The 25,595-nt window shown below is 38.0% G+C and overlaps 1 protein-coding gene across 3 annotated transcripts; it reads left to right on the top strand.

Moving 5' to 3' along the window:
- Positions 1-25,428, top strand: HADHB (hydroxyacyl-CoA dehydrogenase trifunctional multienzyme complex subunit beta). Of its 3 annotated transcripts, none has more exons than XM_079792678.1 (16): positions 1-87; positions 5,985-6,056; positions 6,166-6,210; positions 8,960-9,059; positions 10,751-10,795; positions 12,640-12,739; positions 15,859-15,946; positions 16,318-16,505; positions 16,791-16,971; positions 17,584-17,705; positions 19,730-19,809; positions 19,888-19,935; positions 20,876-20,963; positions 21,310-21,384; positions 21,956-22,120; positions 24,964-25,428. In XM_079792678.1, exons 2-16 carry the CDS (start codon positions 5,993-5,995, stop codon positions 24,997-24,999), a joined length of 1,425 nt encoding a protein of 474 aa, XP_079648804.1. In that variant the 5' UTR covers positions 1-87; positions 5,985-5,992; the 3' UTR covers positions 25,000-25,428. The 3 variants fall into 3 exon arrangements, with proteins under 3 accessions (XP_079648804.1, XP_079648802.1, XP_079648803.1); XM_079792677.1 differs by lacking the exon at positions 24,964-25,428 and adding an exon at positions 2,607-2,701 and having other exon boundaries at positions 36-87; positions 21,956-22,459; XM_079792676.1 differs by lacking the exon at positions 24,964-25,428 and having other exon boundaries at positions 21,956-22,457.
- Positions 25,429-25,595: the final 167 nt, after the last annotated feature.

Genomic DNA, 25,595 nt, shown 5'->3' on the forward strand with positions numbered 1-25,595 from the left:
GCTGGTCCCGCCCCTCGGCCCGTCCGAGTTCTGTCATTAGGGTGCGAACCTTGCCAACTGCGGGAGCCTTAGCGGACGCGAACGCAGGTGAGACGGAGGGCGCGCCGGGCTCTTCGCCCGCGGCCTTTTCCCCCTCGGCGAGATCCGCACTTCTTTCCCACCCGCGGCGGCGCCAGGGCCTGCGGCGGCCCCCCTCCCTGGGGGAGTGGAGCTCAGCCCGCGGAAGGAAGCTCCCGGACGAGGTCTCCTGTGCGAAAGCAATGACTAGTGCAGTAACCTGGGCTGGTTAATTTATCATTGGGGGGTGGGGTGTGTGTGTGTGTGTGTGTGCGTGCGTGTGCTTAAAGCGCTGGGCTGTGTTGCACTATTTGTTACGGTTTCACCTACTTTGCCGGTAGCCACAACGGGCCCACGGGATAGCCCGCATCCTGCTACCCTGGGTGAGACTCGGTCCTTTGAGCTTCGGGACTCGTGTGTGGAAGGAGACATTCCTCCATCCTGTTCCGGAAATCCAGAGTTTCAGAGGATTTTCTAACCCAGAAGGGACCTGGCCATGTATCTGGTCATCCATCCCCTTCCCTTTATTCGGGGAGGAAACAGGCCCATGAATCACATCCTGAGTAATTTTTGCTCACGGCCGCAGGTGGCAGAAACAGGACCAGAGCTTATGTCTTACTGACTTCTAGCCAAGAGCTCGGCATTGGATAATAGCTGGTTTTTTGTGTTCTGGAAAGATCGGTTCTCAAAGCAAGTAACATTGAGGGCCCTCTAGGCGCTTCCACGCCATCTCATTTAATCCTCACAATCCCCAAATTGTTTTTTGCGTTTTCTAGATAAAGTTTGGGAAGCTCAGAGTTTATGTACATTTTCTGGTAGGCGGCAGGGCCAGGATTAAGACGTAAATCGGAGGCTCACAGAGGAAGCCAGAAGGAGCAGGGTTTTGAAAAGGGCAAGGAAATTGAGACTGAAATGAGCGTGGAAAGAAAGAAGAGAGGGTTTTTTTTTTTTTTTTTTAAAGCTCAGGTCAAACGGTCCTCCATCCCTCTGAGCCCTTGAAGCAGCAACCGGATGACCAGTGATCATTTAATTTTCAGAAAGGATTCTTGATGACCTCCAAGGCCCTCCGACTCAGAAGATTTTTGTAGCACCTATTGCTTACATCAGGGCTGGCAAACTTTTTCTGTAAAGGGCCAAATAGTGAGTAGCTTAGAAAACCCACGGTGATCTCTTGTCATATGTATATATTTTTGTTTTGTTCTGCATCTCTTTAAAAAATGTAGCAACTATTATTAGCTAGAGGCCCATGGGTTGTAGTTTGGCTCTTGACTTTTTTGTTACCTGTATTTGCAACAAAATAGTAAGGCAGAAATGTTATGTTTCTCACTGTGGAGTACTTAGAGGGAAACTACACCACCCACTGATTTTAGTAGCAAATACATGGATGCCCTCCACTATGTGTGTCAGGTACTGTTCTAAGTGCTTCATATACATTAATTTAGTTATTCCTCAACAATCCTCTGAGGTAAGTACTGGAATTACCTCTTACAGATTCATTTTCAGATTTTTTTTGTGTGTGTGTGTTTTTTTTGTTTTTTTTTTTGTTACTCCTCATCTGAGGATATTTTCCCATTGATTTCTAGAAAGAGGGGAGAGTGACAGAGAAGAGAAACATGGATTGGTTGCCTCCTGCAGGGGCTCCACTGAGCCAAACCAGCTAGGGCTCTGTATCTTAATTCTAAAGCAGAGGAAAGGTTAAGTAACTTGCTTAAGGTCAGGGCACTACAGTGTGTCTTTTTTTTAAAATCATTATTATTATTAAATATACTTTTATTGATTTGAGAGAGAGAGAGAAAGGGAGAGGGAGAGTGAAACATCCATCTGCTGCCACCTGCACTCCTGGGGCTCAAGCCCCAAACCAGGGCATGTGCCTTGACTGGGAATTGAACTGGTGACCTTTTGGTGCATGGAAGGACGCTCAACCAATTGAGCCCCACAGGCCAGGAACATTGTGTCTTAATGATATTGTAATCGTGAGCTGTTGGAGCCAATTTATCTTGTTTTCATTACTTGCCAGGCCCCTTCTTTCCCTTGTTCCCAGGTCCCTGCAACTTCATGCATCTTTCCGTAGTTCCACATTCAGTAGAGCCTACTTTATCCTTAGGTCGAAATGTTTATTTCCTAAACCTTAGAGCAAGTGACAGTAAGAGTCAGTCCTCCCATAGAGTAGTTTGCTTAGTCCCTTTCTTTTAAAACATCTCCTTATTTGTTAATTATTGAAGGAATATATATCTTATATAATTTTTTTCAGAAACTACAGAAAAGTCTAAAGAAATATACACTGATAATTCTACCACTCAAAGATAACAGTAACATTTTGATATGTATTTTTTGAACATTTTTTATGCACTTCTATTTTTTTAAAAATATCTAGATAAATATTAATATACATAGATTTTAAATAAAAATTATACTGTACATAAAAATAAAATTCTCATTATAAAAAACTTTAAGAAGGCAGAAGAATATAAAAATGAAAGCCCCGCTTTATCCCCTCCATGTATAGACTCAGCTTTTTTTTAAAAAAAATACATTTTTATTGATTTCAGAGACAGGTAGAAACATCAATGATGAAAGAGAACCATTGATCTGCTGCCTCCTGCACGCCCCACACTGGGGATCGAGCCCACAAACTGCAAACTGGGTATGTGCCCTGGCTGCAAACCTAACCGTGATCTCCTGGTTCATAGGTTGATGCTCAACCACTGAGCCATGCCTGTCGGGCAAGACTCAGCTTTATGGGCTTTCTTTTCTCTCTCTCTCTGTGTCATATCCAGTCTTACTATACATACTACTTTGCAGCTTGCTTTTTCATTTAATATATATTGTGGATATCTTTCCATGTCAGTACATACATGTATATCATTATGTTTCAATTTTCTTTCCAAACTGCTGCACAGTATTTCATATTATGTTTATACTATAATTTTCTAAATTTTATTTTTCTGTTACAGTTTACATTCAATATTATTTTGTATTTAAGTACTATAATTTATTTAACCATTTCCTACTGATGTGCATTTAGATTAGTTTCAGTTTTCCACAAATGTAAACAATGTTACAATGAGTATCTTAAGTATTTCTATGGTTAGAGATCCATGTATGCTACACATACATCTTGAATATTTCTATAAGTTAAAGATCATAAGAGAAATTACTGGGCTCAGAAAATCATAATTCAAATTTTGATAGACAACTAAAAATTGCCTTCCAAAACGGCCTTAGCAGTTTACACTTCTATCAGCTGAATTTAGAAGTGCCTAAATAGATCCATTCTTACTAGAATTGTATATTAACCATATTTAAAATTTTTGCTAATCTGATAAACTCAAAATGATGCCTTGTTTTAATTAATTTTTTTAATTGTTAGTGAGGTTGGACATTTAAAATTTTGTTTATTTGACATTTTTATTTCTTCTGTGAGTTGCTCATTTTCCTTTTGGTCATATATCAGGAAGGAGTTTTCACATGTAAATAAGAGTAAATTCTATTCAAACTGACTTATTAAAGGGAATTTATTGACACAGTGGGAGGGTGAGTTTCAGATATGACGCCGTCAGCGCCCTAGTTTCTTTTTCTGAGATTCTTGGCTCTGTCTTCTTTTGTGGTCACTTCTATCCTTAGGATAGCTTATTTTCATGTTTTCTTACTGCTATAGCTGGATGCCTCAGAAGGAAAGATTTGTGTTCCAGAATTCCAGGCGGAAGATTTGAATGTTGGGTTAACTATTCCCAAATCAATACCAGTGATCAAGGCAATCATGCAGGGTTGTTTTAACATATTTTTAAAATTTTTATTGATTTCAGAGAGCAAGGGACAGAGAGAGAGATATATAGAACATGCAGGATTGTTTTACCTTCATTACCTGAACCAGCGACCTTGGCAAAGATAATTAAATTATTCTGATTGGTTTAAACCCTGGAGTTGGGCTGGATTCAATCCCATGTAAACCACATATGGCAACTATACTAGTATAATGGGGTGAAGTGGATATTGGGGTGAAAAATCAGAGATTTTATTTTGAGTGTTTCTCCTATAACTTATAAAATTCATTATGAATATGAGTATTAACCCTTGTGTGTTTTACATGTTACAAATATTTTCTCTGAATCTGTTGTTCTACTTTGAACTTTTAGTGTCTTTTGCTGTGTAGATATTGTAGATCCAGTAGTTAGTCTTCTCTATGATGGTTTCTGGGTTTTATGCTATATGTTGGAAGCCTTTCCCCATCTAAGATAATAAAGAATATTCTCTAATAGCTTTGAGCACTTTTGTAGTTTAAAGTAGATAGATATTTAAATTAGTCCATCTGGAATTTATTTATACTTAAGGTGTGATTTATGGATCTAAATTTTTTTCCCAAATGGTTAGCCATTTCCCCAACAAATATATTGAATAATTCATCTTCCACTTATTGAAATGTTATCCCTATTATAAACTAAATTCTCATGCACATGAGTGCTTTTGAACTTGCTACATCCTATTCTGTTGACTCGTTTTATTTATTCCTGTGCCAGAATTGCACTGCTGGATTACTGGTGTTTTACAGAAAGTTTTGATATCTATTAGTGCCAAGTCCCCCTTTTTCTTTATCGACATGTTCTTGACTTTTTATGAATTTTTTTCATGATGAACTTTATTTAAGGAAATTTGTGTATCGGACTCATGTGGCATCATATGTAGCTCCTGGAAACAGTGGTGCCAATTCGTATCTCCCTGGCCAGAGTCCCTTGAATATCCATCCCTAGGCTGATGAGCCTACAGCTTGGATTCCTTCATCTCTTTCCAACCCACATATTTGGAAAAATATATATTTTTTCTTTTTTGAAGCCATAGGGTATCCTCTTTTTAGTCTAACCAAGGGAAGTTAAACAAGGCTTTTATGTTATCTACTAGTAGCCCTGCGCACGAATCCGTGGGCCAGTAGCTCTCTGCAGGGCCTGGCCGCTCCGCGCCCGCTACCCAGAAGCTCTCCGCGCCCAGAGGCCCATCTGCGGCCGGGCGTGGAATGCTTGCCTCGTCACCGCGGCAACAAAGCAAGCATTCCACCAAGCTGCTCACGCTGCCCGCTCTCAACCTCCTCTCCCCCCACCCAGGACTGGGGGACTCTGGCAGGGCTGAGAGGACTGGGTGCCGCCATCTTTTGTGATGGAGTGATGGTTAATTTGCATATTACCCTTTTATTAGATAGGATTATATTTGGGGTAATTATGGGGTACAAATTACCCCATAATTTAGCAGCTTAAAACAATAAAAATGTATTATCTCATTCAGTTTCTGGGGGAAAGTTAACTGCATTGTTCTAACGTAGAGCTTCTCATGAGGTTGCAGTCAGCATGTTGGCCAAGGCTGTTGTCACCTGAAAGCTTGCCTGTGCTAGAGGATCCACTTCCAAGCGCACTCACATGGCTGTTGGCAGGAGGCAGCAGTTCCTCACCACGTGGGCCTCTTCAGAGGGCTGGTGCAAGGGGAGACATGCCAGCTGGCTTCCCCCGAGCCAGTGATCTAAGAGAGTGACCGAGACTGAAGCTGCAGTATTTCCTATAGCCTAATCTCAGAAGTGGCATTCCATCCCTTCTGACATATTCTTTTGTTTACACAGACCAGTTGTGGCACTGTGTGGGAGGTGACTGTACAAGGGTTGAATTATAAAATGTGGAGATTGTTTTATGGGGCATGCTATCTTAGAGGCTGGCTCCCACAGCCTTCATAGGCAAAACTTGCTAGTTTATTCTTTTCTTTTTTTAGGTTAAAACATGTTTCAAAATTGAGAAGTATACGATGGCAAGTCTTTCTTACACCTGATCCCCTAGTTACTCACTTTCCTTCCTTCCAGCCATCCTTTATTTTAACATCTTATTTCTACTTCTAGGGATGTTTTATACAGATACAAATAACCCTGGATATATTTTTGTCCTTTTTTTCAGATTTCAAAATGACTTCCATCTTGACTTACACTTTTAAAAACCTTCCCAGTTCAACATGGGCCCTCAGATTTTGTAAGTTTAATTTGTTCTTTCTTTTTTAGCATTAGATTTGGATTTATAAGCATCTTACACAGACATCGGATTGTATTGCTTTTTGTTAACACTGTATTTTGTCTTCCAGCTCTAAGACCTTTGAGCTGCTCCTCCCAGCTACGAGCTGCCCCAGGTATAGTAATTTGTAAAATAAACATTTCTGATTTAAATATTAGATTCGTGATTTGTGAATTCTTAATAAAAACCAAAATTAATTTCCTAGATTTCCCTCTTTTATGAGCAACATGACTATCACCATTGCCTTTCAATTCAAATAATGTAAGGCCAATCAGTAATGCTATTACAGGGTGTAGGGTTGGGCTCAAGGTTGTTGACAGGTGGCTGCTTTCTAGGGTTCGAGCCTAATGGAGTCATGGAGATTCCATGAACCTTGCTGGTCGGTTTATTCACCTACTGGCTGTCCGTCCTAGAGATGATTAGCTAACACCCTTGAGACTGTTGTAGAGCTAAAAGCTAACATTTTAAATCTGCAATTAGTGACAGGCTTCTCTATTAGTGGATATCTTCTTGTCCCATATGCAAGAGGAACCATTCTTGGAATAGGGGTAACTGGGAAACTAGTTAATAAAAGAAGATTGTTTGGTCAATATCAAATGAAGAAGTAAGAAAATTTGTTGATTAAACATGGTCATTTAGACCCTTGGTAAACCCAATGCTAAAAAACATCCTGACAAATTCATACTATTATTCTCCTTGCCAGGTTCTGTATCAACCTATGACTTCTGATTTTGGTTTTAGTATGGTATTTCTACTTGGATGATAGCTTAATAGAAAAAGCTCCTTACCAGAATTCAGGAGACCTCTACTCTCTTTCAGTTCTACCTCTTTCTGGTAGTGTGGCCTTGAACTGGTCACTTTACTTCCTTGTGCTTTAGTTTCATTGTCTAAAAAAAACAATAATTTTACTTTTGTCAGTCTGACCGAGTCTCGTTATTTTAGCTGATGTCTAACATTCCCCAGCATGTTCTTAAGTTAGTGACTGCTTGTTCAATACGTGAACGGAAAAACGGGGCTAATGTTTCATTCAGTTTGAATGCAGTTGCTGAAGTCCATCATCAGCTTTTGAACAGACTGGTAAACTGTAAGCTGCAGTTATGGGGCAGCAAAGAGCCTGCTTCTTCCTCATGGCATCCTTTCCACTTCAACTAATTGGCATTTCTCTCTATGCTTTTTTGCTTAGATTCCTAAGAGAGAGAACCTGACTGGCACAGCTTATCACTTATAGGTAGAGGACATGGGTTACTGGCTGACTACTCTGTGGATGGGCCCGTTACCCATCATGAATCTAATCAACTTTGGCTATGGACTTAGGGACATGGTGTATGGCTATCCCTGGCAGGGACTGTAAGCAGGACAACACTCTTTAGAGAAGGCATTGGGTGAGCAGGCACTTCAAAATATGTCTCTGCTTTGCTTCTGTGTTCTACACTGCAAATATCTCATGGCTATCCCATCTACACCTCACTTTTCTTCAAGCTTTAGTTTTGCATCTCTAGCTACCTGTCAAATGGACATAGCCACTTGGATGTCTCTCCATCACCTTAAAGGTAGCATGTTTAAACATGAAATCATCTTTCTTCCAAAACTAGTTCTTACTCTGTCTAGAATAGCTAGGTTTTCTCAGTCTCTAAGGTTTACAATCCTGTTTTCTTTTCTTTCTATATCTGATTGGTCATTAAGATAACTTCCTTTATAAAATCTCTTGTATTGACCCCTTCCTTTCCATTCACATTGGTATTGCTTTTATCCTGGCCTTAGTACCTGTGCTTGAGTTTCCTATAGTCTCCTCACTCATCTCCCTGTTGCCTTTATCTCCCTTACCAACACATCTCCATTAGAGCTGTCAGGAGAATCTTTATACCCCATTTTCTTGCGACTCTTAGTTTTGACTACTATTTCCTTCAATTTGGTTGTAGATATTTATCATAAATAGTTCTCTATGATATTAATGGGTGTGTTAAGGTGATTGCTAACATTTTATTCCCAGTAATTTAGAAATTTTCTCTATCTCTGATAATGAAGAAATGATGATAGCAGGTGAATTTCAATATAACAACAAAAGAATGAGATAGCTTTAGATCAACACAAAAAGATTGTCAAGTTATATTAAGTCAGAAAAAATATACATAATACACAAGTGTGTACATGTATATGAATTAAAAGGACAAAAGTTTGAAAGAATATACACCAAGTTAATAGTATTTACTTCTGGGAAGGAAATAATATGGTGGAGGAGGGCATAAAGAGGTTTTACTTTCCATATTTTAGTATGGTTCACTTTTGTTCTTTTTTTACCTCAAGCATATAGTCATGTTTTATTTTTTAATTAAAAAATTAGAGGAAGGTTACTGTTTTGATGATAGAAAATAATTAGACAATTGGAGTCAAATAGAATCAGGAAGCATTTAGGTTTTTGCAGAGTGACCATAGTCATCAACCAAGTGGCCTTTGTTTCTACATAGAAAAGCAAGAATATTAAGATAATGTAAAGAGAAACAACATCACTTATTTTGACTTCTAATATTAAGGACAGGCTTATGTGTCACATTGGTTGCCGTCAGTGTAATAGATTGTCAAACACTTGATAAAAAGAAACAAGTTTATTAATGGCATAAGTACCCTCACCATTAGGTATAATCTCTGTATTTACCTTAAATATTTGGATTTATATTATAAAAATTATATTATTTACCTTAAATATATTGTAATGTTAGTTTCTTAGCCTTTACACACACACACACACGGTTTAGTGAATGACATTGAATGATGTACTTCTTCTTAGAATGTCTTTCTTTAAAAATGTAAAAAGTCATCTGACTTCAAGTATATTAACTAATAGTTCTTTGAACTTTATTTTAAAGCTGTTCAGACTAGTTCGAAGAAAACCTTGGCAAAACCCAACGTGAGAAATATTGTGGTGGTGGATGGTGTTCGCATTCCATTTTTGCTGTCAGGCACTTCGTAAGTATGAAATGATTGTATGTCACCCCTACCCCCATCTTTATTGACACATAAAAACGGTATCAATTTAGGTTGTGATTTTTAAAAAAGTATACAATGAGATAATTTAATATACATTGTGAAATGATTACCACAATCAAGTTAATTAACACATCTATCACTCCACATAGTTTATGTATTCTTTAAAAGTGGTCTTTGCCCAGTCAGTGTGGCTCTGTGGTTGAGTGTCAACCTATGTCGACCAGGAGGTCATGGTTCAATTCCCAGTCAGGGCATATGCCCGGGTCGTTGGCTCAATCCCCAGTGTGGGGCATGCAGGAGGCAGCTGAACAGTGATTCTCTCCTCAATGTTTCTCCCTCTTTCCCTCTCCCTTCCTCTCTGAAGTCAATAAAAAAATATGTATTTTAAAATGTGGTCTTTGTAAATGTAACCCAGTAGGTAATATTGTTGTTAGTGGACTACTTAATATAGGGATAACATTTGCAGAAATTAATACAGAATAAGTCAAGCCACTGGTGAAAAAATATGGCAAATTTGTTTTTCATCCTTTCTCATGAACAAGCCTAGTGTATTGTTAGATTGAACTAGCCCTATGAAAACCTAGTGCGGGTCCAGATAGCTTGCTTCTAGCAGCGATATCCTTTCCTGTCTGGAGATTAGTACATTGTTTCTGTGCCTCTTCAGAAATTTGAGTACTGAGGATGTGGGACCATGGGCATTCTGAAAGGCCTTTAATCCACTGCTTTGGCCTCTTGGAAATTATCAGAATTGGAGTCGATGGGCTGGTCCAAACCTCAGCATAGCACAACCCCAAGAATATAGAACCAGAATGCCCTAGACCAGCCCGGAAACTGGCAAAGACCACTTTAGCCAAGTGATCAAGTTAACATCAACATTAATAAGTCATATTGATAGTATGTACACCCTGATATGAAGCAATAAGAAGAGTACATTACCTCGGTGATATTCTTTCCCCAAATCCATAACCCTAATCTTCAAGTGTCAAGGTCATGAAAGATAAGGAAAAATTGAGAAACTGTCATAGATTGGAGGAAACTAAGGAGGCATGAAAACAAAATGCTCGGATTAGATTCTGGGACAGAGCAGTAAAAAGGTGCTAGTGAGATCCAGATAAAGTTAGTAGCTTAGTGACTGTATCGTGCCAATGTTAATTTTTTAGTTTTGACAAGTCCTTCATGGTTATATATTTAGGATATTAGGAAAAGAGGAGTAAAGGGTATACAGGACATCTGTTCTATTTTTCCATTTCTTTCGTAAATCTCAAATTACTTAAAAATAAAAAGTTTCTTAAAATGCCCTAATATATCCTTCATGTCCCTTTAGGCATCAATCAGCCAATCAATACTATATTTTTAAAAAGGAGAACTCAAAAGATGGATTTAAATAATATTTAACATATGTTATGCTAAACAATAAGATATTGGGTGAAATTTTGTTAGATTCTTAGCCAGCTCAGTCTGAGTTAAGGCTTGCCAAATATTTAAGGATGACAAGTAGTAAAAATCACACTATTTCTTCATTAGAAATCATGGACTGCCTAAGATAATAAAGTTAAATGCATCTGCAGTGGCATATGTTAGAAAATCTCTTTAGATATTTCAAGTAAAATGAAAAATAAATTAGTAAAAGTCTAGGCTTTGGGTTTAAATTATTTATTGTCTTTCCCCAGATATAAAGACCTGATGCCACATGATTTGGCTAGAGCAGCACTTTCGTAAGTAAATGCAGTTTCATTAAAGCACCTTTCTCCAGTTTTCACACTTGAAATAGCATGTTTAAGAGAATTTACTTATCTAGGATATATTGACTTTCATGTGGTCATAATAGAAAACACTTACTAGCTTTTACAAGATTCATTTATTCTTGATTTTAGCCATATGTGCTGCACAAATTCAAGCAGCTGATGGATGTAAGGCATTATCTCATTCATTTTCCATTGATGCTTTGCCTTTGGGTCTTCAGCCAGCCACCCTTCTTTTGACCTTTCTTCCCATCTGTTCTGATTCTTTTCTTCCTGCCAGACTTTCAGATGAATGAAAGTGCCCAGTCGGTGTGGCTCAATGGTTGAGCAGGAATATATACCAGGAATTTAGGGCTCAGTTCTTGATCAGTGCACATGCCCAGGTTGCAGGCTTGATCCTCAGTGTAGGGCATGCAAGAGGTAGCTGATCAATGGTTCCCTCTCACTGATGTTTCTCTCCCTCTTTCTTCCCCTCTGAAATCAATAAAAGTATATTTAAAAAAAATGAATAAATGAAAGCAACAGTTGTTTCTCTTTTCCTACTATTCCATTTATTCTCCTTAATCTCATAATAATCATTTCCATTCCCATTAATCTACAGTAATTATACTTTGGAAACTTCTCTTAATACTAATGACTTTGTGATCATGAAATGCACCAATCTTTTCTGAGGCATCACTCTCTTTATATTCTACTAGTAGCCCTGTGCATGAATCCATGTGCCACTAGGTCGCTGCAGCCCTCCTGTAGCTCCCCCGCCCCCCATAGCTTGCTGCCCTGCCCCCTCCTGTAGCTCTCTGCCTCCCACTTGCTTGCTCCCCTGCCCCCTCCTGTAGCTCTCTGCTGCCCACTTGTAGTTTGCTGCCCCACCCTCCTGCAGATCCGTGATCCAGTTGTTACACGGTTGGTCGTTATGCCTCGTGGCATAATGGATAATTAGCATATTCCTCTCTTATTATATAGGATAGCATTTGACACTACCACTTGACATTGTTTTTCTTTGACGTCTTAATATTATGTCTTTGATTTCCTTTCCATCTCCTGACAGATTCTTCTCTATTTTTTTAAAAAAATCTAGAATTCTTTCTCTCTCTTTTTAAAAGTGTTTTGCAAATTTCAGTCCTTAGAGCTTTGCATGTCTCTGCGTACATGTTTTTTCTTAAATATCTCATCTCTTTAATCTTTATTCTTTTATGTAGAGGACTCACAAATCTCTAAATTTGACCTTTCTTTGCTACCTCAGGCTCAACATACCAAAAGTAAAAATGATCTTTTCCTCAAATGATCAAATGATCTTTTCCAGCTTATTTTCCTATTTCTATTATGGTCCCAGGCTGGAATTTATAAGCTTTTCTTCAACTTTTTATTTTAAAACATGTCAAATACACAATAAAATTGAAAGAACTGTATTATTATATATTATTTAAATCCTGCATTTATATTGATATTTAAATTTAACATACCTGGATTTTACTTCTTTTTTATTTTATATTTGTCTCTTTTGACTGAAAACTTGGTTCCCAACATTACTATGTTTACTGATCTGTTTTGTTTTATTCCATATTATTTTTTATTCTCTTTGTATAACTTCTCATTGCCAGTTGAGCATCACATGTTGACTTTTTAAATCGCTCTTTCATTCATTTCTTCTTTGATAAGGTGCCAGCCACATGCTTGTCAAATTAAGGAAAAGATACAGTTTCTGCCCTTTTAAATTCAAGGTTAATCTTTTGAAAAAAGTGCAGTGTTTTAAATGATCTATCACTCTACCTTGATGTGTTAACTATTTCTTTGCTTCGGACTGATTCTGCTCTCAGGAGTTTATTGCATCAAACCAATGTCCCAAAGGAAGTTGTTGATTACATCATCTTTGGCACAGTTATACAGGAAGTGAAAACAAGCAATGTGGCTAGAGAGGTGAGTAAAACAAACTTTATGTTGTTTAAAGAGATTGATACGAGAGTCAATTTGCATTTCAACTAATAAAATTTACTCTTTAAAAGCTATTAAAGTCCATTAAGTAAAGTTATATTTGACTTATAATGTGATTTTATAACTTGAATAATGAATGTTATTTAATATTCAAAAGAATCTATAATAATAATAGCATAATATGCTAATTAGACTGGACAGCTGAACGACCTTCCCGACCTTCCGGATGAAGCTGGGGCTGCCGCAGCGGCTGCAAAGGCCAAGCCCCTTGCATGAATTTCATGCATCGGGCCTCTAGTTATTGTATAAATCAAATGATATACACTGTAGTCTACTAATATGTGTTTATACTATACAAAAATCAAATCATTTGAGCTGGTTTGGGAATATGTACTATGGCAGAGTATGGCTGATGTGAGTTTTAATAATGTTAGAGCATAGCTTCTAATTAACTTAAAATTTTAACATTTTGCAAATAACTTATCTGATAACATGGTTTTTGTTAGAGGTAGCCTTGCTTATTCATTCTTTTTTCCATTGACTAAATGATACGTAGGAGTGTTTACAAAAAAAAACAAACTATTTCATAGGAGTTTGCTTTTACCCTAGTTGGCATGATTCCATGTTTATTGAGTAACCAAGATAATGGAATTTGTGTGACATGTCTTAACCGGTCTTTGAGCTCCCTAATTTGACAGTGCTTATTTGGGTAGCATTGGCTCCAAAGCACATTTCAGTGTGCTAACCATTTTCTTTATTTCTAGGCTCTGCCTGCTATGCTGTTGTGTTCAGTATAGTTGTAAGGCCGATTACTCCATCACTGTCAGCCCAGAGAAGGGGAAATGGGCAGGACTGCAGTATTTGTTCTGCCTCGCCTTTTCGCCTGTCAGTAAAGCTGTAACTATGGAGGGCCTGGCGTTACTGCAGCCCACAAAAATCAACTGTTGTTGTCAGGAAAGAAGTAAGAACAGGAAGAGGTTAAGAGGTGTTGTTTTGTCCCCCTCCTCTGGTTTTTACGTTTTTCCCAGCCTTCACATTTTTAAATGTATTGAATATGATAATTTCATTAGTACATCAAGCTATTCATAATACATTTCAACTTTTATATTCTGAAAAAACAAGGTGACTCCTATAAGAGCACTTAAAAAATAAATATTAAAACTGTTCCCATTTCTGTATATTCCTATTCTGTCCTAACTCTAAAGCCATAATGTTTTTCCCTGAACATTTTTCTGGAGATTTTATATCCAAATGCAGATCTCAGCTATTGATTAACATGAGGTAGATTCCCTTTCGCTGCCCTATACTGACACCAGTTGCATTGCACTGTGGGTAACCTTTGCCGTGGATGCAGGGAAAGATTGAGATGAGGAGATATGTAACCTAACAGCTAACATAACTTCAAGCTAGAGAATTTCTTCAGGACCTGTTGTCTGTATTAACAAAATTAATATGAAATCCTAAAAAGCTTCTGTGCTGAGTTCACATGAGCCTGACTTAACTGAAGCTCTCCAACGTAACTAGGAGGCACCTTTCCCCTTTCTCCTTAGTGTGCTATTCTAGAGCCTAAGCTTGCCGTCAGAGCTATGTAAACTTTAAATAGAAGAAGCATGTGGACACAGCTCACCAGCAACCACTTCTATTTACAGCTCCTTCTGTCCGGAGAGGCAGCTGGGGCCAAGGGTATTACACATGCTAGGAAGGACCTCGTGAGCATTGGCTGTTATGACCTGAATGCCCTTTACACTTGCCCCACTAGGGCGTTCTCCCCTGCCCCCTGAGGAGTTGCCTCTCTTCATTTTGGATTGGTTTACATGGCGAGGTTGATGTGCAGTTGGCAGGGAGTAGTTTCCAGCAAAGTAGGTTGGGCACTTCGTATCAGGCCTGTCTGGAAAGACCAGAATAAGATCATGTTGCATGTATACTACTGTAGCATATTTATATTTCGATAGATTATGGTAAATACTGTACAGATAGTGTAAATATAAAGGAAGGTAACATTGAATCTCTTTAGACTTTGAAAACATTTATTTTACCAAATTCTAGGAGAGCTTGGATTCTGATGATCATTAAATAGTTTCAGAAAAAGACCACTAAAAATGAATTTCCTGAATGGAAACGAGAATTTCATAGTAAATGGTGGTAGGAAGAGCGGGGGGAGTTGAGAGTGTTATTATTATAATGAAACTTTAATTATAAAAATAAGTACTTTATTGTTTTACGTATACATTAATTCTTTACATAAACAGTAGAATCTGGCATTGATTGGTTTATTGGCAGCCTAATATCCCCAATAAATAGTATGATAAAATAATAGATGTGTCCATTTCATGTTTAACTTTACTGTGCCATCGTAACAGAGGCCATTTTTTCGAAATTCACAGAGGGTCTCAGTTTTTCTCAAGGTCCCTCAAATTGCTTTTCAAGCACCTATTGTGTCATCATCCTGGCCAGTTTTCTCTTTTCCAGTTATTAACTGGTCTACCCTTATTTGTCAGAGGCTCACTGTGGCTAAGGCAGTTTTTCAGAGTTCCTTTAATTGACTTGAACTCCTGCATATTTGGCAAGTTTTTCCATTTGACTTTGCATTGAATCTACAGAGTGCCATCTGAAGTATCAGTCAGTGAGTGGGACTGGCTGACAGTGAGTGGAGACGAGTGTAAAATGGGCAGGGATGTAGTGAGAACTGTTTATGAGTGGTCAGTTCTTTAGAACTTATTTTCGTGTTTGAGGAGCCCACCCAATGATACATATGACATATGTTTTTAACAGGTTTCCTTTGTTTATTTGAAAATTTAAATACATTGAAATCAAATCATGTATTGATATCTTTAAGGGCTCTGAGCAAAGCATTGCTAAGAAATTGGGTGGGATGTAGGTTTGTACATCATACTAGAAATTAACTACCAAGAATTTTGCAGAGTGATGGTCAATTAATAGCTAGATGAAAAATGAGTAAAACATTTCTGTGATGGGCTTAACTTTATTTTAAATATTGCTGTGTAGAACATTAAACTCAAACCCTTTCCCGATTCACCATACAGAGAAGTAACACTCAAAATGTCACTTACCTGTAACGTGATTTCACTCACTGTTTTCTGAAGGCTGCCCTTGGAGCTGGCTTCTCTGACAAGACTCCTGCTCACACTGTCACCATGGCCTGCATCTCTGCCAATCAGGCCATGACCACAGGTATGTTTTTCTGAAAGAAGAAGGTACATGGTAATTCCGGTTTGTCTTTTATTTGATCATTGGGCACATGCCTGGGTTGCAGGCTTGATTTCCCGGTGGGGGTGGGGGGGGTGGGAGGCAGTCGATCAATGTTACTCTCTCATCGATATTTCTGTCTCTCTCTCTCTCTCTCTCTCCCTTCCTCTCTAAAATCAATACAAATATTTTTTTAAAAAATCATCTTAATCCCCCTGAAAAGATAAAAACCTCAATTACAGATGTTGTACAATGCTGTTAACTGTCATACAACTTTTAAATCTGGAAGCTTAAATTATCAGTGGCCTGTTAATTTCTGCAAAATATGTTCATGTACATTGATCTGTGCCCTGTAGGTGTTGGTTTGATTGCTTCTGGCCAGTCTGATGTGATTGTGGCAGGTGGTGTAGAGTTAATGTCCGACGTCCCTATTCGTCATTCAAGGAAAATGAGGAAAATGATGCTTGATCTCAATAAAGCCAAGACTCTGGGTCAACGACTGTCTTTAATCTCTAAATTCAGGTTGAATTTCCTAACACCTGAGGTAAGACTTTCGAACTTTTACATAAAGACTTGTGTTTCCAAAGCATCCCACTGCAGAGATTTAGAATTAGGTATGACAGCCTGGCTTCAGTTATGCTCTAATAGTTACAGGGCATGGTTAATTGTTTGGTTAAGGGAATTTGTAAGCCCTCTTTAGAGATCTCTGAAACCATAGGGCTTCTTTTGTCTTGGTCTTGATGGAAAGATTTTAACTTTCCCAAATAACCATCCGTGTGGAATAACACCTGTGAACAGTGAACCCGCGTCTGTGTGTCTCCTTTCCCAGCTCCCTGCGGTGGCCGAGTTCTCCACCAGTGAGACCATGGGCCACTCTGCAGACCGACTGGCTGCTTCCTTTGCTGTTTCTCGGCTGGAACAGGATGAGTATGCACTGCGCTCGCATAGGCTGGCCAAGAAGGCACAGGATGAAGGACTCCTTTCTGATGTCGTACCCTTCAAAGTACCAGGTAAAACAGTTTGCTATACTTTGTAAAGGGACTGCTTCATTATCCTTGTTAGGGTGGTGTGAACGGCTCCTAAAACCCCATGTAAAGGGGATTGCTTCGAGATACTGGTTAGGGCGGTCTGAATTGCTTTAAAACTCCAAAAACCCCAAGTGACTTTTCAGTATTTTGGATCTGTTTCCAAAATACTCACCCTTCTATGCATAAGCAGGGACTCAAGCTTTAATTTATGTTTAAGAGTAGGTAAACGTTTTAAAGAGAAGTTTTTGAAAGAGTTTCCTTCGACATCTTCCTGATATATTTTAGTTCTTATGTACATACCTATTTTTGAAATTCTTTGTTCATATGATTTCTGTACACAATAGCCAAATGTGAATGAATATCTTAAGAAAATAGTGTCTCTTTTTGTTAAATTATTTAGATTTTTTCCCAAATATCAGAAGAATTTAGTTTAAAATTTGATATCTTGATAACTATACTAGTAAAAGGCTTTCTTTTTAGTGAATTGGTATGGTTTGCATTTCATTTGTTCTTGTAATCTTTTAAAGCATTTTCCTCTAGAGAAGATATTAATGCTTGTAGTTTCTTAGAGTTAAAAAGTTTATGTTTTTATAGGAAAAGATACAGTTACCAAAGATAATGGCATTCGACCTTCCTCCCTGGAGCAGATGGCCAAACTAAAACCTGCGTTCGTCAAGCCCTATGGCACAGTGACAGCTGCAAACTCCTCTTTCCTGGTAAATCAGTGCTCTCTGTGTTTTATGTGTTTGCCAGTGACTTTTATGTTTGTGTATCTCTCTCTCTTTTTTTTTTGGAGAGAGAGAAATCATCTCCAAACAATCGATTCGTTGTTCCACCCATTTATGGATTCATCGGTTGAGTCCTATATGTGTCCTGACCGGGAATCGAACGTGGCACATTGGGATGATAATCCAACCAAGAGTTACCCAGCCAGGGCTTATATTTGTGTACTCTCAATAGAAAAGCCGAAAGTAGGCCTATCTGCTTGTATGAGTAATAGAGGCTTAAAAGATATTCATTAAAAAGATTGTGTTAAAATGGAATCAGAATTTTTTAGGCCTTAGAAGTCATCTGATCGGGCCACCATTCTGATACAAAAAGGTGTTCTCCTCAAACACTTAACCAGTCGGAAAGTGTTGATTGCCTATGCTAGGCACTGGAGATAAAAGAACAGGTGATTGTAAAAATTAAGATACGAAATTTTTATTAAAACGTTTCTTACATACCGTTATATTGGCTGGGCTGCAAAAATATTGGTTGTGGGCCACATGTGTTTGACATGCTTGGTCTAGGGAAAGGGTACCTAGGGTAGTTCCAACAGAATGGTGCACCACCCGTTAAGCCTGAGTGGTGAAGGGCTGGTGAGGTGGTCATTTCCAAAATCAAATTGGATATGACAGGGCCGTGTGGCATGGGCTACACTCTTGCCAGATCTGATTCCCTTTGATTACTTCTGGAGTGTGCTGGTCTCTTTATTGAAAATCAGAAACACAATTCATCAGAGATAATACATCATAGATGGCTTCTGGAAATGTGTTAACGTAATACATTTATTGTAATTTTGCCCAGTGGTGCATTGAAGATATTGTTAATGTAATGTCCAAAAACTATATATGTATAGTAAACTATATTTCCAGACTCTGTGGCTACCCTATTGATGTTGCCTACATAGTCTCTTCAGAGTTATAACAATACTACAGACCCAGTGCACGCATTCATGCACTGGTGGGGTCCCTTGGCCTGGCCTGCGCCCTCTCACAATCCAGGACACCTCGGGGGAAGTCCGAGAGCCAGTTTTGACCCTATCCCCACAGGCCAGGCTGAGGGACCCCCCGGTGCATGAATGTGTGCACCGGGCCTCTAGTATGCATATAAGATCTTCAGTTAATCTCTTCCCACCCTTCCCACTCCCCCCTTTTCTCTGAGATTCATCAGTCTGTTCCATGTTTCCATGCCTGTGCGTTGAGCATCTGCCCCCTGGTGGTCCATGCATGTCATAGCTACTGGTTAAACGATCACTTAGACTTTTATATATATAGATGGTAGAATGTGGTAGAAATTGTTTTTATTTCGCAAACTCTACAGAGTAGTTTTTTCCTCTCTGGAATTTTGGTGTTTTTGTTTTTTAGCTCTTTTGAAGTCATGGTAAAGGGCTTTTTTCAGTGGTTACTCTTTGTTCCTCAACTTCTCAATTAGCAGTTGGGAAAAAGCATATGGGGTGTGTTCATTGAGAGAAGACCGTGGTTCTGATGTTCTTAGCCTGCCTGTTTTTGTTCTCCTATTGGTTTGCTTGTTTTGGAAACGATTAGTAGAAGAATATCACCTAGAAGCTACAGGCAGGAAGCAGCTTAGAAACAGTCCAGAAAATGTAAAAATAAATAAGTAAATCAGAGATTGTTTTAATGCATAAAATTTCTCATTCTGTGTCAAAAGCAAAAATTTTTGGTTTAAGTTTATTATGAATACATTTTTCTAAATATGTGTATATTTATACCTATTTTCTTTGCCTACTTTGGTAATTATGGTACTTTTTGAACATCTTCCAAAAATGGGTCAAACACTGTAATGTGGGTATTTGAATTGTGATTTAATGATGAATAAAAAGAAAAGGTTTTGTTATATAGAATCACCATATAACTATAATTAGTTGGTAGATTCAGAAAAGGACATAGAAGAAGTTATAGAAAGACCTCCAGACAGGCTGAAGAATTTAACATTATTGTTCTGATTAACATTTTAGACCGATGGTGCATCTGCAATGCTGATTATGGCAGAGGAGAAAGCTCTGGCCATGGGTTATAAGCCAAAGGCGTATTTGAGGTAATGTAAATGTTTAAATAAATTACCTCTGGTTTCTTCATGTTATTACTGGAGCTAACCTCTCTATTTTTTACCTAGGGATTTTGTGTACGTGTCTCAAGATCCAAAAGATCAACTTTTACTTGGGTAGGTGGCAGTGTATAAATCTTTGGACTATAATCAAAAGTATTTGATTACCCATATTTATTACACAGATTTTAAACTATGTTAAGTGCTGAGTTCATAATTGGTTTGTGTGTTGGATTTTTTTTTTATTGTCTTAAGTTTTACATATGTCTCCTTTTTCCCTAATTCCTCCCCCCGCCCGCCGCAGCCATTCCCACCCCAGGCAAGCCCCCATTGCCCCAGTGTCTGTGTCCATCAGTTATGCTAATATGATTGCATACAAGTCCTTTGATTGCTCTCTAACCTCCCCTTCCCTACTGTGTTTTGGATTTTAAAAAACAATAATAATCCTCTATATTGGTATATCATTTTATACTTGATCTTAAGAAGCCAAGAAGCAATGTTGGTATATCACTTTATAGTTTTGAATTCTTTTCCACTTGTTCCTATAATTTCTTCATATATTTACATACATACATACATACATACACACCTATATATATTGTTATATATATATATAAGTATTTTTTTCATATTGCTACATACTGTGCTGTACAATCTTCAAAAGAGACTTTTATGAAAAGCCTCATCATTTTAGAATACCCCCTCCCTCACAAGACTCTACCTAATTGGCCTCCATTATGTCCTTCAAACTAGCCATGCCTTTTCCTATGCTTTGCCTTTTGAACTCTGTTCTAGCTCTTCACATTATTAGTTCATCTTTCTCTTTCATTGTTTGTTTATTATCCATTTCCCTGACTGGAATATAAACTGCATGGGGTAGAGGCATGTCTATTCAGTACACTGTTATAGCCCCAGCACTTAATTAATATTTGTACAGTAGAATCCATGGACCAGTAGAAACATTCTCATACCTATGTAAAACTCAGTTTGGGGACTATGAAGGAGCGCTTAGGTGGAAAGTTAAAGTTTTAACATACTGCTTATTTTTTCATTTCAGACCAACATATGCTACTCCAAAAGTTCTAGAAAAGGCAGGATTAACACTGAAGGATATTGATGCTTTTGAATTTCATGAAGCTTTCTCAGTAAGTCATTTAAAGAACTGTCATAATAAAATGGTCATTGTGGGAGAGAGCATGGCGTGGTTTATAATATGAATAAAATGAAGTGGAGCTTTATCTCTGCAGTACCAACTTACACTGCTGGCAGAGGTGCAAGGGGAGAGAATCCAGGGCCACATGTACAGAAAGACCTACCTTTTGAGGCTCTCCCTTAAAGGACCTTCAAAAGTACCAGATTTTTTCTTTAGGACATTTTCAGTGAAAACTGATTTAAAAATTTGCTCAGCTTTAAAGTTAGATAACTCATGCGTAAAAGAAAGCCTCTAGAGACATTAATAACAAGGTCCTATTGAATTCTTTTCCCTTCTAGGGTCAGATTTTGGCTAATTTTAAAGCTATGGATTCTGATTGGTTTGCACAAAACTACATGGGTAGAAAAACCAAGGTAAGTTTCTGATTAAAAATATGCTTGAAGGGGACATATGTAATACTTTCAACAATAAATATTTTAAAAATTAAAAATAAAAATATGCTTAAAAAATAAATAAAAATATGCTTGAATTTCCAAAGCACTTTAATATTCAGAGCTTAGTTACCTGACAGTAAGAGTATGAAGTGGAAAGCTTCTCCTATGAAGAATTTAGTGCTTTATTAAATAATGTTTCTTAGCTGCAAAATATTCCTGGAAATTCTTTAGAAAAAATAAAAAGCAAAATTTTAGGTTGTTTTTTATTCTTCCCATTCTGATGTTAGATGAAAAAGAAATGAAATACATAAATTTGGGGGTACTGAGATGAAATCTATGAAGACATCCCATCAAAAAAATAAATAAAAAGAAATGTACCCTTGGCTTTCAGAATTGACCTAGAGTTTTTCTTTTGCAGTAAAATAATTTGTGATGCATCTTGTTAGTTATTTCTCTCCAGTTCTGTTGCTTCTTATTACTAAGGGTTTGGCCTAATGCTTATCTTAAGTAAACTCATTTTTATTATATTTGTGTCTTTTTATATGACCAGGTTGGAACGCCTCCCTTGGAGAAGTTTAATAACTGGGGTGGATCACTGTCCCTGGGACACCCATTTGGAGCCACTGGCTGTCGGTTGGTCATGGCAGCTGCCAACAGATTACGGAAGGAAGGAGGCCAGTTTGGTTTGGTGGCTGCGTGTGCAGCTGGAGGACAGGTATATCACAGCAGCCTGACAGGAGCTTCTAGAAAGTCCTTTTCTTGAAAACCAAACAAGCTCATCTAAGACTGTTTGATTGAGTTTATTTAGAAACATTCTTAGAACAATGTTTCTGATGACAGGCCACCAGAAAAAAAGCAAGCTGTTTTTGCAGGGAGGGGATACAGCTTTAATTCTGACAGTACCTTGGAAAGAAGATGCTATTTAAATCAAAGCTATTTTCCCCCCTAAAGTAATGTCTACATTTTTTGTGTATAAAAGTAGTATGTGCTCATTATGATAATTATGGAAAATATAGAACATATATAGAAAAAACTAGATCACCTATCATTCCCTCATCAGACATTCATTATTCACACTTTGATATGTTTTCTTCTTTAATAATAAAATTTTATTTATCTAGTCATTTCTCTATATGAGACTTATCTATAAAACTTCTCCAAAGGTAAACTATCTTTCTTAAGAACTGAACAATACCTTAATTGGAGAATTAATTTACTTCTGGATAACAATGCTGTTTAGCTGGGGGAAATGATATTATTCTACAGGTTTTTTCTATCTGCTTTACTTGTAGTACAGAGGCAACTTTCTATCTGCTATACCATTTCACTCTGGGAATAAAATCCAAAAGGAAGGCTGCCTATAATCTTTTTTTTAAAAAACATGATCAAAACAGATTTGCTTTTCCTTCAGATTATAGAAACTTTCTGTAGCTGATCAAGATGAAGAAATAAGATATATAAAAGTATAAACGTTTTACATTTACAAGCCTTAGATATATAAAAGTATAAACTTTTTACATTTACAAGTCTTTATTTATGGCTTTTCCTTCGAGACTTTGAAGAATCAAAGGGTCAGTTATTTATAGGTTGGAACATTTTAGACTTCATGATCAAAAGCGTTTTGTAATCTGTGTAACTTTTTTTCAGAAAGCCATAGTCGGTTAGGACCAGATCCCTCCCTCTTATCTTTCTGTGCCAGGCTTAAACGAAGAAGATAGCTAGTGCACAGCACTGTGTGTAGTGCATGGTCAAGTAGGTTAATGTCCTTTGGTTTTCAGTATTTGTCCCCTAACCTTTATCTCACTCATAGAGTATGAATAACACAATACTATATGCTTTTGTGGATGAACAAACCCTCTAGAAGTTTACAGTATAATAAGGAGAAAGATGACTTAGAAACTAGACTAAATTCGGCATTGTTTCATCCAGAGCAAATGAGTGAGAGAAGCATGATTCGATCAGAGGAGGAATCCATCATTGTGAATCTAGAGCAGGGTTTCGGCTTCAGCAGTACGTAGAAACATTTTGGGCCAGATAATTCTTTGTTGTGGGAAGTATGCTATGTGTTGTAGGATGTTTAGCATGGTCTCTACCCACTAGATACCAGTAGCAACACCCCCCGCCCCATATAGGTACACACAGTTGGGACAACCAGAAACATCTCCAGACATTGCTAAATGTCCTCTGGGGAGGGTAAGGAGCAAAACGCCTCCAGTCAAGAACCACTGGTTTAGAGCAATCTGAAAGATGGGGAACATGAAACCAATGCATTTTAAATAAAGCTGGAGAAGGAAATTTCTGCCTTATCATGAGCCCAACAAGGCTAATCCCAACTAGTCAAATCTTCCCATCCCCGTTCCTTTTTGTTTCTTTGTCCCTGTATCAGGGTACTTGGTTTGGTTTGAATTATAGTGTGTAATAAATTGAGGACAGGCATCATGTAGCAAAGCTTTGTACCCACACGGTGTGCAGCTTAGAAACAAGAGTTTCTTAATATTGATGAGGATTGGACCAAGTAGCCCAGCAGTAGTTAGGCTATTAAATGGTTTGATCCCAGTCTAAAAAATAGACTAGTTGTGATTATCAGATAGGATTTAGACTCGTGAAATTATAAGTTTCTATGCATGGTTTCAACTAGGGAGGTAACTAGTGCACAGCACCATGCATAGTGCTGGAGAAGGGATTTTCTACCTTCGTACCTTTGTGGGCTCTTCACCTGAGTAGGATAGGGAAAAGGAGTCTTTGGCTTTGGATCCATCTAGAACTGGTTTCAAATCCTGGCCCTGTTATTTAATATTGTTATAGGTTTATTTATTTTTTTAAAAAATATTTTTTTTATTTCAGAGAGGAAGAGAGAGATAGAAACATCAATGATGAGAGAGAATCATTGATTAACTGCCTCCTGCACACACCCCCACTGGGGATTGAGCCCACAGCCTGGGCATATGCCATGACCGGGAATCAAACCCTGACCTCCTGGTTCATAGGTTGACAACCACTGGACCATGCCAGCCGGACAGTATCGTAGACTAGTTGAGCAACTTAACCTTTCAAAGCCTCAGTTTTCTAATCTAGAAATGTACTGTTGTTGGCATTCATCCTGTATAATAAAGGGCTAATATGCAAATTATCCCCTTGGGAGTTGGACCGACCAGGAGTTCGACCGCCCACTATAATGTGCGCTGACCACCAGGGGCGGCATAGAATGAAGGAAGGCCCTGTCCAACAGCCAGCAGCTGAGGGAAGGAAGGCCCTGATTGGCCCTGATCGCTGGCTAGGCCTAGGGACCCTACCCATGCATGAATGTCATGCACCAGGCTTCTAGTTGTAGTATGTTTATTTTTATACAGCTAAAAAAGACCCCTGTGGCTTCTCATTTTAATGGCAATCACTTACAGAGTATCTACTAGGCATTAGACTATACTAGACACCCAGCATTTGAATGGCAGAGCCAACCTCAAACTCCAACGCCTGTACTCTTCCCATTGTTCTCTGCTGCCTCTGTACTGGCTGGATGTATTGTTCATTTCTCTAACTGAACTTATTCTTCCTTCACAGGGCCATGCTATGATAGTGGAAACTTATCCAAAATAATAGATCAAGAAGCAGCGACCTGGAGTTTTTGTGCAACACTCAACAAGAGGCAATGCCATTTCAATGCATTACTAAATGACACCTATAGTTCCTAGCTCCTCTTAGGAAAACACAATTTGTGGCCTTCTGTTAAGTGCTTTGCAATTAAGCCTTGCCAGTGCTCTGAGCTTTCCAATAATATGGCTTATACTCCTTCAGGGATTTCTTAATCACCAGACTCTCACACGGGATATATTTAAGCATTTGTTTTTGGGCCATGTTTTCATTAAAGACTAAACAAGTGGTAATTTGGAAAAGAGTTTAGTTGAGATCTGGAATCATTTTTGTAACATTTGCAAATTATACTCATTCCTATTCCTAAAGCTAAATGTTTTCTATAAATTACCAATGTGCCTATATTGACTTAATTATGGAAAGATAATTCAGAATATAAACATGACTGAAAACTTACAGTAAATGTTTAGGTACTTTAAATATTATGTATGTTAACCGTAATAAAGTGGGGAGGTATTGGAGAACGGTTTGCCTTATTTTTTATTGAGAAAAAAGGTTTTTTTTTTACTTAAGGGCAGATTTTTGCCTTTGATTCCTCATTT

The sequence above is a fragment of the Cnephaeus nilssonii genome (assembly GCF_951640355.1).
Source record: "Cnephaeus nilssonii genome assembly, chromosome: 15".
In the NCBI taxonomy this organism is placed as follows: domain Eukaryota; kingdom Metazoa; phylum Chordata; class Mammalia; order Chiroptera; family Vespertilionidae; genus Cnephaeus; species Cnephaeus nilssonii.

What these genes read in the sequence shown, in the direction of transcription:
- HADHB (XM_079792676.1), top strand. Translation starts at nt 5,993, where the DNA reads ATGACTTCCATCTTGACTTACACTTTTAAAAACCTTCCCAGTTCAACA. An exon ending in AATTTCATGAAGCTTTCTCA is followed by an intron (nt 20,964 to 21,309) that starts GTAAGTCATTTA and finishes TTTCCCTTCTAG; the next exon opens with GGTCAGATTTTGGCTAATTT. An exon ending in ACATGGGTAGAAAAACCAAG is followed by an intron (nt 21,385 to 21,955) that starts GTAAGTTTCTGA and finishes TTATATGACCAG; the next exon opens with GTTGGAACGCCTCCCTTGGA.